This window comes from Argopecten irradians, chromosome 14 (genome assembly GCF_041381155.1).
Source record: "Argopecten irradians isolate NY chromosome 14, Ai_NY, whole genome shotgun sequence".
NCBI classification, from domain to species: Eukaryota; Metazoa; Mollusca; class Bivalvia; order Pectinida; family Pectinidae; genus Argopecten; species Argopecten irradians.
Window position 1 is genome coordinate 10866430 of NC_091147.1, and position 16895 is coordinate 10883324.

The window sequence follows — 16895 nt, forward strand, 5'->3', positions numbered from 1 at the left end:
AGTAATATGTATCGGGTGTATTATAGGAAATATTCACAATCATATCAAGTTTGGAACAAAGGTTTTTCTTTATTTATCACTTATTTCAGATATGGGTCCAATAAGACGCCTACCAAGGCGACAGGCAGCCCTTAACAATAGGGCTGTCAGAGTTCATGAGAACCAACAGGACACTGTGGAACCAAACTCAACTGTAAATGAATCAAATTCTGGACAGTCACAATTTTCCTACCGCAAGAGAAATCGCATCAGAATTAATGCAGCAAATGCTGGAAAAGGGTGTGGCAACGGTGTTGCCTGGTGCCACATTGCCTTCATTACATACAGCCCAGAGTAGAGCACCACCTTCGGCCGCACTGGGGGCACCCACCTGTGGTACCAACTGCTGCGACATCATCATCAGCTGCTATCGATGCACCACCTGTGATACCACCTACTACACCACCTTCGGTAGTCCAAAGTGCTCCAGTTTAGTAACAATGCCTACGATGACTCCATCGGCTGCCTTGGGGGCACCACTTGTGGTGCCAATTGCTACATCATCTCCCCCCGCAACCCAGCTGTCTGCAACACCTGTAGTACAATTGCAGGACGAGACTGTTAATTTGGTAGTGTCGCCTTGTAGTATCCAGCCACCATTACAGTCTGTTGTTAACAACATGACAGGTGAGACTAATAATGTGTCACCTTACAGCAGCATCTCCTTACCTCTGGGGCTCAACTTAGATACAAAAATTGTGTCAAAAATTCATAGCCATGAATTTGTTGACTTTGGAAATTTGCTTTTACCGGCAACAAAAACAAAAGAATGCCAACTACGGCTTCAAGGAACCGAAATTTCTGTCGTTCCAAAACAAAAGCATTTTCAAATTCGAACCATTGAACAATGGCTTCAAGCCTTTCATATTTTTACATCAGTGTACATCAAGAGCCATGCTCACCGAATAGCTAGTCTACTAAAATATGCAGACACTATTCAAACACTTGCCCGGAGGTCAGGATTTGCTGCTGCAATCTTTTATGATTCACAGTTTCGCTTACTCATGCAACACAATCAGTAATATGGCATGGGACGTAATCAACCAGGAGTTGTATTTACATGCCCCTGGCTATAAGTTTGAAACCTGTTCAGAGACAGGTGCCCTTTCCATCAACCCCAGCCCAACCATATGGTAATGGAAAACAAAATTAAAGGTCGGTGCTGGGAATTCATGCAAACCGGTTCATGCAACTATGGGTCACAGTGCAGGTTCCTTCATGTCTGTGCCAAATGTGGGGGTAACCACCACGTCAGACAATGTAGGGTGCAGGGCAACAAAACACCAAAACAAATCGGCCATTAACCCAAATAATGGGACTGCACCAAACACTCAGGGCAACACCGGGACCTCCCAAACAAACACCTCGGGCAGACAACACGCCTCAAACAAATCCCAGGGGTCGTCCGGGAAAACAGTTCATAAACTTCCCACGCCAGTAAAGTTTGATATATTAAAACAGTATTTGGGAGGGTATGACTCTGATAGATTGATGAGCTTACAAAAAAGGTTTTGAAAAGGGATTTTCATTACAACATCAGGGCGAAAGAAGCTTTCGTGAATCTAGAAACCTCAAATCAGCAGAACAAAATCCTGTTATTCTGAAACAGAAAATTGACAAAGAAGTATCACTAAGGTAGGATCGCGGGGGCTTATGATTCTCCTCCATTCACAAATTTTCAGGTATCTCCTTTGGGTTTAGTTCCACCCCTCCTAAAAAAGAGTCAAAATGAGTATAGGCCTATACATCACTTATCCTACCCTAAGGGATCATCAATAAATGATTTTTTTGGGGATTTCTCACTGAAGATTCATCGAGGTTCAACTCCCCCCTATCAGTCAATAATCAGCCCTAGATGCTATTGGTTGAGTTAAATATTTTGGGACTGGGACATTACTTCGCCAAAAACTGATATTGAGAATGCCTTTCGTATTCTTCCCATATCCCCGAATGATTACGAACTCTGGGGGTATGAAAATGCGGGTGGGAAATATTACTTTGACAAAGTTCTTCCGATCGGGCTGTTCTATATCCTGTAACCTTTTTGAACAACTCAGCCACAGCTTCTGCAAATGGTCTATGTCCAACCATTTTCAAGCCTGCAGGCGTAGTCTGCATGTACTAGATGATTTTTATTTGCCGGTCCCCCAGATTCGGATAAATGTAAAAATGATTTAGTGTCATTCACTTGCATTTATGTCAAAGGGTGGTGGTATTACCCATCAAACAATACCAACAACAGTACAGCCTACAACTGTCATAACATTTTTCCGGGAGTTGAAATCGATACAGTTCAAGATGGAGGCACGTTATACCACCGATAAAGTTGAGAAAATTAACCCCCCCCCTCTCACTTTTGTCAGCTAATTGGTTCACGCAAAATAAAAGTTACCACTTAAAAGAATTCCCATCTCTGATAGGTCCTCCTCAATTTTTGCATGCTGTGTAGTACTTCCAGCCCCCGGCGCCTTTTTTTATTTTTTTTTTTATCCGCCTTCTTGGTGTGTGTCTTCCAGGGGCGCCCTTACCAAACGCCGACGCTCTCCACCTTACCAAAGGAATAACTAAACCAAACTTTTCGGCACCCCTCCTCGTTTAGAATACAGGCAAGCAAGGTTAGACATTTTTTTTTCGTGACTTGGCAGGAATTCATGGAAGCATCCTTCAATGGGGTGTTTCTCTTATCATTTGGCAGATAGATGGGAAACATCAAATCATCTTCAAGTTTCTATACTGATGCTAGTGGACTAGGTTTTGGGGCCGTGGTTTTAACGATAAGTGGTTTTATGGGAATTGGCCGTCAAACATGACCTGTTCATCATATAACTATTAAAGAACTTTTCCCACCCCTATAGTCTATAGCAGTAGAAATATGGGGCGACGATTTGGAAGAACAAATGCATTACTGTTTTCACACGCGAGTGACAATGCAGCTGTTGTTTCTATTATTGAGAAATCTAAACATACAAGCACTCGGGACTCAGTTGTCATGATAGGAAAACCTCTTTGTACGCGTTGGGGGGATATAGTTGTCGATACTAGTGTAAAACATTACAGCTGAATATCCGCTATTCTGTGAAGAGCATATAGTATGGGTAGAAAGCAGAAATATCTCTAGGCAGAATTTTTATGTCAGATCGATTTGCAGGTTCACGACATTCAAAGGAAATAGCTCCTGTCCTACATGACGAAAGACCCCTGTACCAGTCCCACCTCATCTGTTGCCACATTTGATTATACAATAGTGCAACAATTCTCCTGTTAGACTGCAAATAGCACCCCAATCAGAAAAAGCTACATGAGAGCTTTCAGTCAACTTCAAGATTTCGCTAGTACACATTTTAAAATTCTACCGTAGCTTGCTTACCAACTAAAGTGGACCTGACTGGTCTATTTTCATTTGCTCATATGTTTAGTGAGAACAAGTCCTCTTCAGCAAACCATTAAGTCTTTGTTGCTGCCCGTAGGGTCCCCTCCCCCCATTAATAAGGTTAGCAGGCTATGTAGACCCAGCCCAGTCCTTTATTATCAAAAAGATTTTTGGCAGCCTAATTCAAAAGGAGGATAACATATCAACCACTGGACTCTCGATTTACCTATTACTCCAGTATATTTGCGGATAATTGGTGCTGGGGCATTACCAATAAAACAGTTTTTATTACCACACCAATACCAACAGTGTCTATGCTCCATACGAGGCAATGTATCTTTTAGCTTTCCCCATTGCTCCTGCGCGTAGGGTTGAAATGACAGTTAATACGTTTAGTTGTCATACTATTGCTATATGGAAAACGAACTTAGCCATTATTCCAGATTGTCTTGGCCATCCCCAATCAAAATAGAAATTACTTTTAGTTCATCCTTTAAAAGCAATTTGTAATATACGTCCATTTGTCCTATCCATAGAGAAAAAAGCAAGATACTTCCATCTGCCCAGTAATCGGGCATTAGTCCAATTTGTGTCCATAACGAGGCACTAATCCTGGTCACACTTTTTTCTTTTCCAAACAATTCAAAACCAGTTGTCTTATCAGTTTTTTACTACATGTCTGAAACAAAAACGCTATGTGCAGCTGGGCATAGATTCTAAAGGCTATACTAGGCCACATGTTTTTTCGAATCGGGGATGCTAGTACGGCTGCAGCTCAAGGCGGTACCAGATGAGGACATTCTAACACATGGGTAGATTGGAAGTCACTGGCTTTTAAACGCTTTTATACGTTTTACAAAACATTTTTTGACAATGCATAGAAAAGATTTGTAGTATTTTGAAAGACATGGGAAGTTTAAATTCCATACTGAGGTTTATTGCTGTACATGTGTATTGAAGGATTTTTTGTCAACTTGGGCATTGGGTCGAAGTTGGAATACTGCTTTTGTCAAAGTTTTAATACTTGTTACTTCTATCTTATTAGGTCAGTTCCTTTGTTTTAATTGAGGTCAAACTTGGGCATAGGGTCGAAGTTGCACTCAATAAGACAAATATAATAATTTTTGTGCATATGTATATTAATTTGTTACATTAATAAGGACTTTTAATTGCTGTTATTTCAATGAAGATAGTTTATGGTATGATGTTTTTATCAACTTGGGCAATTGGGTACCCCCGAAGTTGTGTGGCATGTCTGTACATACCTTTTGATCCTTTTGCCCATGAAACTTTGTTTTTACCTGACTGTATTTTACTGAAGTTGTGTGGCACGTTGTTACATACCTTTTGATTTCTATGTACTTTGTTTTACTGAATTACATGTACCCTGGTACTCGCTTTCGTAGAAGAAATTTGTACTATTAATAATAATTATAATTTTATTTATTATTATTTATTCAACTTTGGCATTGGCGTTCGAAATTGATCTTGTTGATGTAATTATAATGTTTACATAATGTTTTAATTTATTGTGCATAACTGTTTTGGTTGGCTGGTTATGGTTACAAATGAGGAGGAGATATATCCATAATCTGGATAAATGAATAACGTGTTTTATTGATTTCAGTGTTTTCATGGAACTTTTCATATGCTATGCGCTTTTTGTGACAGTTGTACTCTCCTAACAAAGTTTGAACTCATAATTATTCTACATGATGGATGATGGACTCGATAAACATTTTTGAGATTAAAGGGAGACTAAACCATATTCTTGGAAATAGGTTAACACCTATTCAATCACAAAACATGTTTGGAAGTTATGTTTCTTTTGACGATACATCTGACTGTCGTAGGCATCGGGCATAGGGTCGGAGCTATTTTTTTGCCTATAATATCTGAGGATTGGTTGAAATTTTGATTTATTTTTCTTGTTAATTTTTTTTGTTTTCATATGTTCAAATGATTAAGGAAAGATTCGTAGTGAGGGCTTCGGGTGGGGTTGATGTTGTTGCAGAACAACATTGTGGCGTTTTTTATCCACCACCTAGAAACCAAATGATGTATTGTGGGGTCAATTGTTTTTTATATTAACTTGAAAAGTTAATTATCTTTTCAAGTCGGCGTTTATATTTAATAAACAGCCAAATTTCAAAATTCTGAACATAGGTCATCTGCTTTGTTTTTGCCTATGTAATTTGGTTCAAACAAGGCTTCGCCCTTTCGACGGTCATGTTTAAATTGATTAATAAAATAAACATTTTTAATGTACTCTTATTACATTGCTAGGAAGTTGTGCGTTTTACCGTTAATCTCGTAATTAGTATAAGCTTTAAGTTGTAAATGTTCATTTTAAATTTTCGCGGTTTTTTTTTCGGGTTGTTACTGAAGGGGGAGTTGGGTTGGAGAATTTAATAATAGTCATTTACGCAATGGCGGCTTCAGGAGCTGCGACAGAGAAACAAAGAGAAGAAAAGGTTACGTTTGTCAAGGTCAGTCAGTTTTTTTTGTTTGTTTCGTTTTATAACAAATTGAATTGAAAAGAAAATATGTAGAGGATTTATCGGTGCTTATTATGGGTTTCATTAGTTTCGTCGAGACGTTTAGAAGGTTCTGATGTCAGGGTCGTGGTATAAATCCTTGGTTTTTTTTGATGATGTCATTTAATGGCGATCAATTGTCGTGGTGGTCGGGGTGGGCGGTTAAAGTAGGGTTCACCCTTCTCCAGTCTGATATGTCTCCGTGCTCTCGCGCGACATCGACCCCGCTGTAGTAGTGTTACATGAATAGGTGGCATTGGCCTTGTTTCAACTTTGTGACGAGGATTACTTTATGGGGCGAATTGGCTAGAGATCATATTTTCGATCGCCTACCATGGATGGTCAGTGGATTTTTGGGTAGGCCAGGTGTTTGTGTTATGGCTTCTCCCATGTATAGGTCTAAGACCAGTTCACGCTCCAGTGGGACAAAGTATAATAGTAGCTGAGGATGTGGTGAATACTTATTTAAGGATCAATTGTTGTTGCGGGACGCTATTGATTTGTTTTTTCTGGGCTACATAAGGGATTAATGACTGGGATATTCTCGTTGTTGTCTGAGCCAAAGATGGGGGTCACTAATCTTTCGGAGGGAATGGGTCTAGCTTGTATTCTTCATCTCGGTGCGTGGGGCTGTAATTGAAGGGGCAAGTCTATTGAAGCGCTTCGACGGATTATACTAGTGCCATATATAAGTAATGCGTGCCCCTCATTAAACATAAAACTTTATTCGGGGAACGGCACTTCCAGCCAAGGTCCATGTATCGGTTTCTACTCTCGTTCGATTTAATTTCTATTGTATGATTTAAACTTCCAATGTATCACACTATCTGAGACTTATTATAAAGGTTGAGTGTTATATTAATAACTTTATATATTAACAAATGACATTATTTAGTTGTTTTAAAGGTTCAAGGGTTACTGGTTCTGTGCAGTTCAGTTTGTTCTAGGTTCACTTAGTCGTCTTATATATACATTGAATTGCTCGGGTTCACAGGTTACTCACATTGAAATTCTTTGTTTTACGGTGGTGAGTTAGCTTGTTTTTGCTCATTGCACTAGGTTTACCGGTCTTGCGTGGTCAACGGTCAATTTTACTTCTCTCGCTCTCCTGAGTAAATATTTGATATTATTGTTGTTTTTCACCCCTTTGACATAGATTGTGATTTGTGTTACGATTTGAAATGGATTTTAGTTAATTTTTAAGTATGTACAGTGTGAATGGGTGAGATAGGTAAATGTGGAGTACATCTAAGGTGTGTACAATTAAATATTGCCTTTACAATCGATAGGTATGTACAGGTAATAAACTGGAGTACATCTTAAGGTGTGTACAATTATAAATATTGCCTTACAGCATAGGTATGTACAGGGTAAACTGAGTACATCTAAGGTGTGTTTACAATTAAATATTTGCCTTACATCCATAGGTATGTACAGGTTTAAAACTGAGTACATTTAAGGTGTGTACAATTAAATATATTGCCTTACATCTTAGGTATGTACAGGTAAACTGAGTACATCTATAGGTGTGTACAATTATAAATATTGCCTTACATCTTCAGGTAAGTACAGGTTGCTCATGGGATTGGCGAGTACATCTAAAAAAAAATGGTTGTACATAACTTTATTATTGCCCTTACTTCCACAGGTATGTTACAGTTGAATGTGGATTTACATATTATCTTGATTCAGGTGTGTACATTTTTTTAAATATTTTGTATTACATCATTGGTTATGTATAGGTATAGAATCATTGAATTTTGCCAAATTTTTTAATCATTATGGGTTCTATGTTTTGAAGTAACAACAAAAAAGGTTACCACCCTTTTATATAGTACTGATTACAATACCAAACAGGTTTGGTAATTTGGGTGCTTGGTCTATGCATAAAGGCACCTATTCTTAATATGATATTAGGGATTACATTATTGCAGATTTCAAACTCTTACCCAAGGTGGTTTCGAGTTGAGTAAGTTATATTTGTATAGGGTGTATTGTTTTAGAGGTCAATTATTCAAAATTCATATTCAATGGTTTGGAACAAAGGATTTTTCTTTATTTATCACTTAGTTCAGATGAATGGGTTCCAATTTAAGGACGCCATTTCCAATGGCTCGAACAGGGCCAAGCCCTAAAACATATAGGGGCTGTTCGCAAGTCAATGAGGAGCCAAACAGGGACCACTGTGGGGATCCAAAACTCAACTGTTAAATGGAATCACAAATCTGGGACAGTCACCAATTTTTCCTACTGACATGAGTAATTAGCATCGGAATCTAATGGCCAGGCAATTCTTGTAAATAAAGGAGGTGTGTGGCTAACGGTGTTTGCTGGTGCCTCATTGCCCCTTCAATTTCATATCAGCCCAGATGTAGGAGAACCATCCTTCGGCCGCCACTGGGGGCCTCACCCTGTGGAGTTCCAACTGCTGCGACTTCATCATCATTTTTGCTCTATCGATGTACCTAACTGTTGTACCATACCTTCACTTACACCAACCTTTTCGGTAGTCCAAAGTTGCTTCCAGTTGTTACCCTAATGCCTTCACAGATGCATCCCATTACGGCTTGCCTTGGGGGGCACCACTTTGTGGTTAACACAATTTGCAAACATTACATCTCAACTTTACCGCAACCCAGGGCTGTACTGCAACACCTGTTGTACAATGCAGGAGGACGAGGATGTTAATTAGGGTAGTTTCGCCACCTCTGTTGTATCAGGACACCATTACTGTCTGTTGTTTACAAAACTGAAAGGTGAGGGACTATATTAATGTGTCACTCTTTACAGCAGCATCTCCGTACCCTCTTGGGGACTAAACTTAGCATTCAATAAAATTGTGGTCAATAATTTCATTGGCCATGAATTTGTTGACCTTTTGGGTATTTTGCTTTTTAACGGGCAATCAAAAACAATAAGAAATTGCCAACTACTCGGGCTTACACAGTGAAACCGAGATAAATTTTCTGACGTTCCAATCAAAAAAAAGCATTTTCAAAAATTTCGAATATTACCATTGAACAATTGGCCTTCAATAGCCTTTTTCATATTTCTTTTTACATTCAGTGTTACATCAATGAAGCCGATGGCTCACCAGAATAAGATAGTCTTACTAAAATTTATGCAGGTTCCACTATTTCAACACACTTGCTCGGATTGGTCTAGGATTTGATGCTTGCATTCTTTTATTGGATCACAAGTTTGGGTTTAATCTTGCAACCACACAATATGTTATTTTGGCACTGGGACGTAATCAAACCTGGTGTTGTATTTACCATGCCACTGGCTATAAGGTTGTAATACCTGTTCAGAGACAGGTGCCATTTTCATCAATCCCAGCCAATCCATATGGTAATGGAAAAACAAAAATTTAAAAGGGTCGGTGTTGATTGGGTAATTGTCATTGCAAAACAGGGTCATTTTTGCCAATATGGGGTCACAGGTGCATGTTCCTTCTATGTCTTGGTTGCATAAGTGTGGGGGGTAACCACCCACGTCAGACAAATGTAGGGTGGAGGGGCATACAAAACACCTAAACAAATTCAAGCCATTAACCCAACATTAAATAATTGGGGGGACTTCACCTTTACACTCAGGGCTACACCGGGAGCTCCCAAAACAATACCACTAGGGCAGACAAAAAAAACGCCTCTCAAAACAATCAGGGGGGTCGTTTCGGGATAAACCAGTTTCAAAACCTTTCCTTACGCCCAGTAAAGTTTGGAATTATATTTAAAACTGTATTTGGGAAGGGATTTTGTACTCTGTGATAGATGATTGATGCTTACAAAAAAATGGTTTTGAAAAGGGATTTTCTATAACAAACTTTCAGGGTTGAAAGAAGCTTTCGTGAATCTAGAAACCTTAAAAATCTAGCAGGAACAAAATCCTGTTTATTCTGAAAAACAGAAAAATTGGACTAAAGAAGTATTCAACTAGGTAGGATCGGCGGGCGGGGGGCCTTATGTTTCTTCCTCCATTCCTACAAAATTCTTTAAGGTAATCTTCCTTTGTGGGTTTAAGTTCCTAAAATAAGAGGAAAAAGGGGAGTATACAGCTTATACATCACTTATCCGTTACCTAAGGGGATCATCCAATAAACTGATGGGATTTCTCCTGAAGATTCCATCGGTTTCAATTATCAGGTCACCCTAATCAAGATTGCTATTGGTTTTTGGTTAAATATTTTGGGACTGGGGGGGGGGACATTACTTGCCAAAAATGATATTTTGAATGCCTTTCGTATTCTTCCCCATATCCCCGAGATGATTACGAACTCTTGGGTATGAAAATGGGTGGGAAATTTTACTTTGATCAAAGTTCTCTCCGATGGGGCTGTTCTATATCCTGTAAAACCTTTTTTGAACAACTAAGCACAGCTTGGCAATGGTCTATGTCCAACCATTTTCAAGCTGCAGGGAGTTCTAGTGCATGTACTAGATGATTTATTATTTGCCGGTCCCCAGATTCGGAATAAATGTAAATGATTTTTGGTTGTGTCATTCCTTGCATTATGTCAATAGGGTAGGTTTTACCCATCAAAACTTTACCAAAACAGTACAGCCTACAAACCTGTCATAACCTTTTTGGGAGTTGAAATCGATACAGTTCAAATGGAGGCACTCGTTTACCACCCGATAAAGTTGAGAAAATTTAATTCTCTTTGTCAGCTTTTTGGTTCACGCAAAAAAGGCTTACACTTAATGAACTCCAATCTCTGATAGGCCTCCTCAATTTTGCATTGCTGTGTTGTACGTCCAGGGCGCCCTTTTTTTACGCCGCAAGGTCTCTTCAACCTTACCCAAAGGAATAACTAACCAGTACTTTCGCAGTCGTTTGAATACAGAAGCAGGTTTAGGGACATTCGGTGCTTGGCAGGAATTCATTGCATCCTTCAATGGGGTTTCTCTTATCTTGGCAGATAGATGGGAAACATCAAATCATCTTCTTTTCTATTACTGATGCTAGTGGACTATGGTTTTGGGGACGGGGCCGTTTTTAACGATAAGTGGTTTTATGGGGTATGGCCGTTCAAACATGGACCTGTCATCATATTAACTATTAATAGAATCTTTTTTTTACTATAGTCATTGCAGTAGTATAATATGGGGGCGGACGATTTTGAAAGAATCAAATTGGCATACTGTTTCACAGTGGGACAATGCAGATGTTGTTTCTATTATTGGGTACATATACATTACATGCAAGGACACAGTTGTCATATGGAAAAGACATTGTACGTTAGGACTAGTTGGTAAAATCATTTACAGTGCTGGAATTTTCCTATTTCTGTTTGCAGAGCATATATTGGGTATACAAAGAATATATCTGGGAGGATTTTTTGGTCTCGATTTGCAGGATCACTGCATTCAAAGAAATTAGCTCCTCTCACATGGGACGAAAGGGGGGGGGGGGGGGGAAACCCCCCTGTTACCCAGTCCCAGCTCATATGTTGCACATTTGGATTACAAATAGTGCATCATATAAAGATGACCTTGCACATAGATCCCTCATCCAGAAAATTCTACATGTGGGGCTTCGGTTCAAACTTCAAGAGTTCGCTAAGTACACTTTTATAATTCTATAGCTTGCTTACCCAACTAAAGTGGACCTGCTGGTCTACTTCATTGCTCATATTGTATAGTAGAGAACAAGTCTTCAGCAACCATTTAAGTCTTATGTTGCTGCGGTAGGGTACATTTAATAAGTTAGCTGGCTATGCCTGGACCCAGCCCAGTCCTTTATTATCACAAAAGTTTTTTGGCAGCCATTCAAAAGAGGGAACATATCAACCAGACTCTCGTTTACCTATTACTCCCAGATATTTTGCGGAAAATTGGTTGGGGCATTTACCTAAAAAAACATTATTACCACAATACCCCAAACAGTGTATGCTACGAGCAATGTATCTTTTTAGCTTTCCATGCCTTCCTGCGCGTAGGTGAAATGACAGTTAAATTACGTTTTAGTAATTGTCTATTACATTGCTATATATCGTCATAGCAATTTATTCCTGATTTGCCTTGGCCATACAATTAAAATTAGAACAAATCTACTTTTTGATCACTTTAAAAAGGCTATTGCAAATATACGTCCTTTTGTTCTATACATAGTGAAAAGCAAGCAAGATACTTCCAATTCTTGCCAGTAATTGGGGAAATAGTTCCAATTTGTGACCCCTTACGAGGGGGCACTTAGAATCCTGCGTTCTCCATTTTTTCTGTTACACAAACATATTCAATACCCAGTGTCTTAATCACGTTTTTTTTTTGTCTTACATGTCTGATAACCAATCGCTTATGTGCAGCTTGGCTTAGTTTCTAAATGGGCTATTCTAGCCCACAGTTTTCGAAGCAGGGGGGCTGCTAGTTATGGCTTTGACAGCTCTAGGTGTAAAACGATGAGGGTCATCAAACACTATGGGTTTAGGATTGGAAGTCACTGGCTTTTAAACGCTATATACGTTTACCAACATTTTTTGACAATGCATAGAAAAGATTTGTACTTTTGAAAGACATGGGAAGTTTAAATTCCATACTGAGGTTATGCTGTAAATGTGTATTGGAGGATTTTTGTCAATTTGGGCATTGGGTCGAAGTTGAATACTGCTTTGTCAAAGTTTAATATTGTATTCTATCATATTAGGTCAGTTCCTTTGTTTTAATTGAGGTCAACTTGGGCATAGGGTCGAAGTTGCACTCAATAAGACAAGATAATATTTTGTGCATATGTATATTAATGTGTTACATTGATAAGACTTTTAATTGCTGTTATTTCAATGAGGGTATTTATGGTATGTGTTTTATCAACTTGGGCATTGGGTCGAAGTTGTATGGCATGTTGTACATTACCTTTTGATTTTTGAACTTTGTTTTACTGAATTACTGAAGTTGTGTGGCATGTTGTACATACCTTTTGATTTTTGAACTTTGTTTTACTGAATTACATGTACCCTGGTACTCGCTTTCGTAGAAATTAGTACTATAATAATAATAAAAATTATTATTATTTATTTATCAACTTTGGCATTGGGTCGAATTTGATCTTGTTGATGTACTTGTAATGTTTACATAATGTATATTGTGATACTGTTTTGGTGGCTGGATATGGTACAAATGAGGAAAGATAACCATAACTGGATAATGAACGTGTTTTATGATTTCACTGTTTCCAAGGAACTATCATATGCTATGCGCTTTTGTGACAGTGTACCTCATCAAAGTGAAACAATTATCTACATATGGATGATGACTCGATACACTTTTGAGAATAAAGGAACTAACATATTCATGAAAAAGGTTACACCATTCCATCCAACATGGTTTGAGTATGTTTCTTTTGACAGATACATCTGCTGTTAGCTCGGGCATAGGGTCGGAGCTATTTTTTGCCTAATATTGAGAATAGTTGAAATTTTATTTATATTTCTTGTTCATATGTTCAAATGATAAGAAAGATCGTCGTGAGGGCTTCGGGTGGGGTATGTTGTTGCAGAACAACATTGTGGCGTTTTTTATCCCCACCTAGAACCAAATGATGTCTTGTGGGGTCAATTTGTTTTTATAATAACTTGAAAAGTAAACATCTTCAAGTCCGGCGTTTATATTTAATAAACAGCCAATTTCAATCAGAACAAGTCTCTGCTTTGTTTTTGCATGTATTTGGTTCAACAAGCTCGCCCTCACGACGGTCATGTATAAATGATAATTAAAATAACATTTTAATGTACTTTATACATGCTAGGAGTTGTCGTTAAACGTAATCGTAAAGTAAGCTTTAAGTGTAAATGTCATTTTAAATTTCGCGGTTTTTTTTCGGTGATACAGAAGGGGGAGATGGGTAGGAGATTTATAATAGTCATTACGCATGCGCATCAGAGCTGCGACAGAGAAACAAAGAGAAGAAGGACGTTTTTCAAGGTCAGTCAGTTTTTTGATTTGTTACGTTTTTAACAAATTGAATTGAAAGCCGCCTCCACCCCCTCCTCCTTCCAATTTGGTTATTGAGATTTCTATATTTTTTTTTTTTTTTTTTTTGTATTTTTTACATGTTAAGTATTATGTTAATGTATCTTGTATTATGTGAATGTGTCCATAAAATGGGGCGTTTTTATCCCCACCTAGAACCAAATGATGTCTTGTGGGGTCAATTTGTTTTTATATTAACTTGAAAAATAAATATCTTCAAGTCCGGCGTTTATATTTAATAAACAGCCAATTTCAATCAGAACAAGTCTCTGCTTTGTTTTTGCATGTATTTGGTTCAACAAGCTCGCCCTCACGACGGTCATGTATAAATGATAATTAAAATAACATTTTAATGTACTTTATACATGCTAGGAGTTGTCGTTAAACGTAATCGTAAAGTAAGCTTTAAGTGTAAAAGTCATTTTAAATTTCGCGGTTTTGTTCGGTGATACAGAAGGGGGAGATGGGTAGGAGATTTATAATAGTCATTACGCATGCGCATCAGAGCTGCGACAGAGAAACAAAGAGAAGAAGGACGTTTTTCAAGGTCAGTCAGTTTTTTGATTTGTTACGTTTTTAACAAATTGAATTGAAAGAAAATATGGAGAGGATATCGGTGCTTATTATGGGTCATAGTTTCGTGAGACGTTTAGAAGGTCAGATGTCAGGGTCGTGGTATAACCTTGGTTTTGATGAGTCATTAAGGCGATCCATTGTTGTGGTCGGGGTGGCGGTAAAGTAGGTCACCTTCTCCAGTCTGATATGTCTCGAGCTCTCGCGCGACATCGACCCGCTGTAGTAGTGTTACAGATAGGTGGCAATGACCTTGATTCACCTTTGTGCGAGGATCTTTCTGGGCGATTGGCTAGAGATATATTTTCGATCGCATCATGGATGGTCAGTGGATTTGGGGTGGCCAGTGTTTGTGTTATGGAACTCATGTATAGGTATAAGACCCGTCACGCACCAGTGGACAAGTATAATAGTGCTGTGGATGTGGTGAATGCTAATTTACGGACATTGTGTGCGGACTCTAGTGATTGTTTTTTCTGGCGACATAAGGGATTAAAGACTGGGATATTCTCGTGTCTGAGCCAAGATGGCGTCCATCTTTCGAGGAAAGGGTCTCGCAAGTATATATTCTCTCGGTGCGTGGGGCTGTACTGAAGGGCAAGTCATTGAGCGCTTCGCGGAGTGCCATATAAGGTAAGCGTGCCCTCATTAACATAAATTATGCGGGACGGCACTTCCGCCCAGGTCATGTATCGGTTACTCTCGTCTATTAATATCATTGTATGATTAACTTCAATTTATCACAATCTGAGACTTATTAAAAGGTTGAGTGTTATATAACTTTATATATTAACAATGACATTCTTTAGTTGTTTAAAGTTCAAGGTTAAGTTATGTGCAGTTTGTTTACGTCACATGTCGTCTATATATACATTGTATTGCACGGGTCAAGGTTACTACATAGAAATTCTTTGTTTACGTTGGAGTGTTAGCTTGTTTAGCATTCAATAGGTTACGGTCTAGCGGTCACGGTCAATTTTACTTCTCTCGCTCTCCTGAGTAAATATTTGGAATATTGTTGTTTTCCCCTTTGACATAGATTGTGATTTGTGTTTCGATTTGAAATGATTTTAGTTAATTTTTAAGTATGTACAGGTGAATGGTGAGATAGGTAAATGTGGAGTACATCTAAGGTGTGTACAATTAAATATTGCCTTACATCATAGGTATGTACAGGTAAACTGAGTACATCTAAGGTGTGTACAATTAAATATTGCCTTACATCATAGGTATGTAAAGGTAAACTGAGTACATCTAAGGTGTGTACAATTAAATATTGCCTTACTCATCATAGGTATGTACAGGTAAACTGAGTACATCTAAGGTGTGTACAATTAAATATTGCCTTACATCATAGGTATGTACAGGTAAACTGAGTACATCTAAGGTGTGTACAATTAAATACTGCCTTACATCTCAGGTATGTACAGGTGATCATGAATGGCGAGTACATCTAAAGGTGTACAACTTAATATTGCCTTACATCACAGGTATGTAAGGTGAATGTTGATTACATCTCATGATCAGGTGTGTACAATTATATAAATATTTTGTCTTACATCATAGGTATGTATAGGTATAAATCATTGAATTTGCAATTTTTAACAATATGTCTATGTATTGAGTACCAACAAAAAGGTACCACCATATATAGTACTGATTACATTACCAAACAGGTTGGTAATTGGGTGTTTGGTTAATGCATAAAGCACCTATCTTAATATGATATAAGGGATACATATTGCAGATTTCAACTCTTACCCAAGGTGGTTTCGAGTAGTAATATGTATCGGGTGTAATATAGGAAATATTCACAATCATATCAAGTTTGGAACAAAGGTTTTTCTTTATTTATCACTTATTTCAGATATGGGTCCAATAAGACGCCTACCAAGGCGACAGGCAGCCCTAAACAATAGGGATGTCAGAGTTCATGAGAGCCAACAGGACACTGTGGAACCAAACTCAACTGTAAATGAATCAAATTCTGGACAGTCACAATTTCCTACTGCAAGAGAAATAGCATCGGAATTAATGCAGCAAATGTTGGAAAAGGGTGTGGCAACGGTGTTGCCTGGTGCCACATTGCCTTCATTTCATACAGCCCAGAGTAGAGCACCACCTTCGGCCGCACTGGGGGCACCACCTGTGGTACCAACTGCTGCGACATCATCATCAGCTGCTATCGATGCACCACCTGTGGTACCACCTACTACACCACCTTCGGTAGTCCAAAGTGCTCCAGTTGTACCAATGCCTACGATGCCTCCATCGGCTGCCTTTGGGGGCACCACTTGTGGTACCAATTGCAACATCATCTCCTCCCGCAACCCAGCTGTCTGCAACACCTGTAGTACAATTGCAGGACGAGACTGTTAATTTGGTAGTTTCGCCACCTTGTAGTATCCA

The 16895-nt window shown here is 38.6% G+C and overlaps 1 protein-coding gene across 1 annotated transcript; it reads left to right on the top strand.

Annotated features, from left to right (window-relative positions):
* Window positions 1–257: 257 nt before the first annotated feature.
* On the top strand, window positions 258–16865 carry LOC138307034 (calphotin-like). Its single transcript, XM_069247660.1, has 2 exons — window positions 258–666; window positions 16354–16865. The coding sequence occupies exons 1-2, from the start codon at window positions 258–260 to the stop codon at window positions 16863–16865; spliced, it is 921 nt and encodes a 306-aa protein (XP_069103761.1).
* The last annotated feature ends 30 nt before the right edge of the window (window positions 16866–16895 follow it).

Bases quoted from the DNA above. Each gene is read 5' to 3' on its own strand.
- LOC138307034 (XM_069247660.1), top strand. From the start codon at position 258: ATGCAGCAAATGCTGGAAAAGGGTGTGGCAACGGTGTTGCCTGGTGCC. The intron at 667-16,353 runs GTGAGACTAATA...CACTTATTTCAG, and splicing joins TGTTGTTAACAACATGACAG to ATATGGGTCCAATAAGACGC.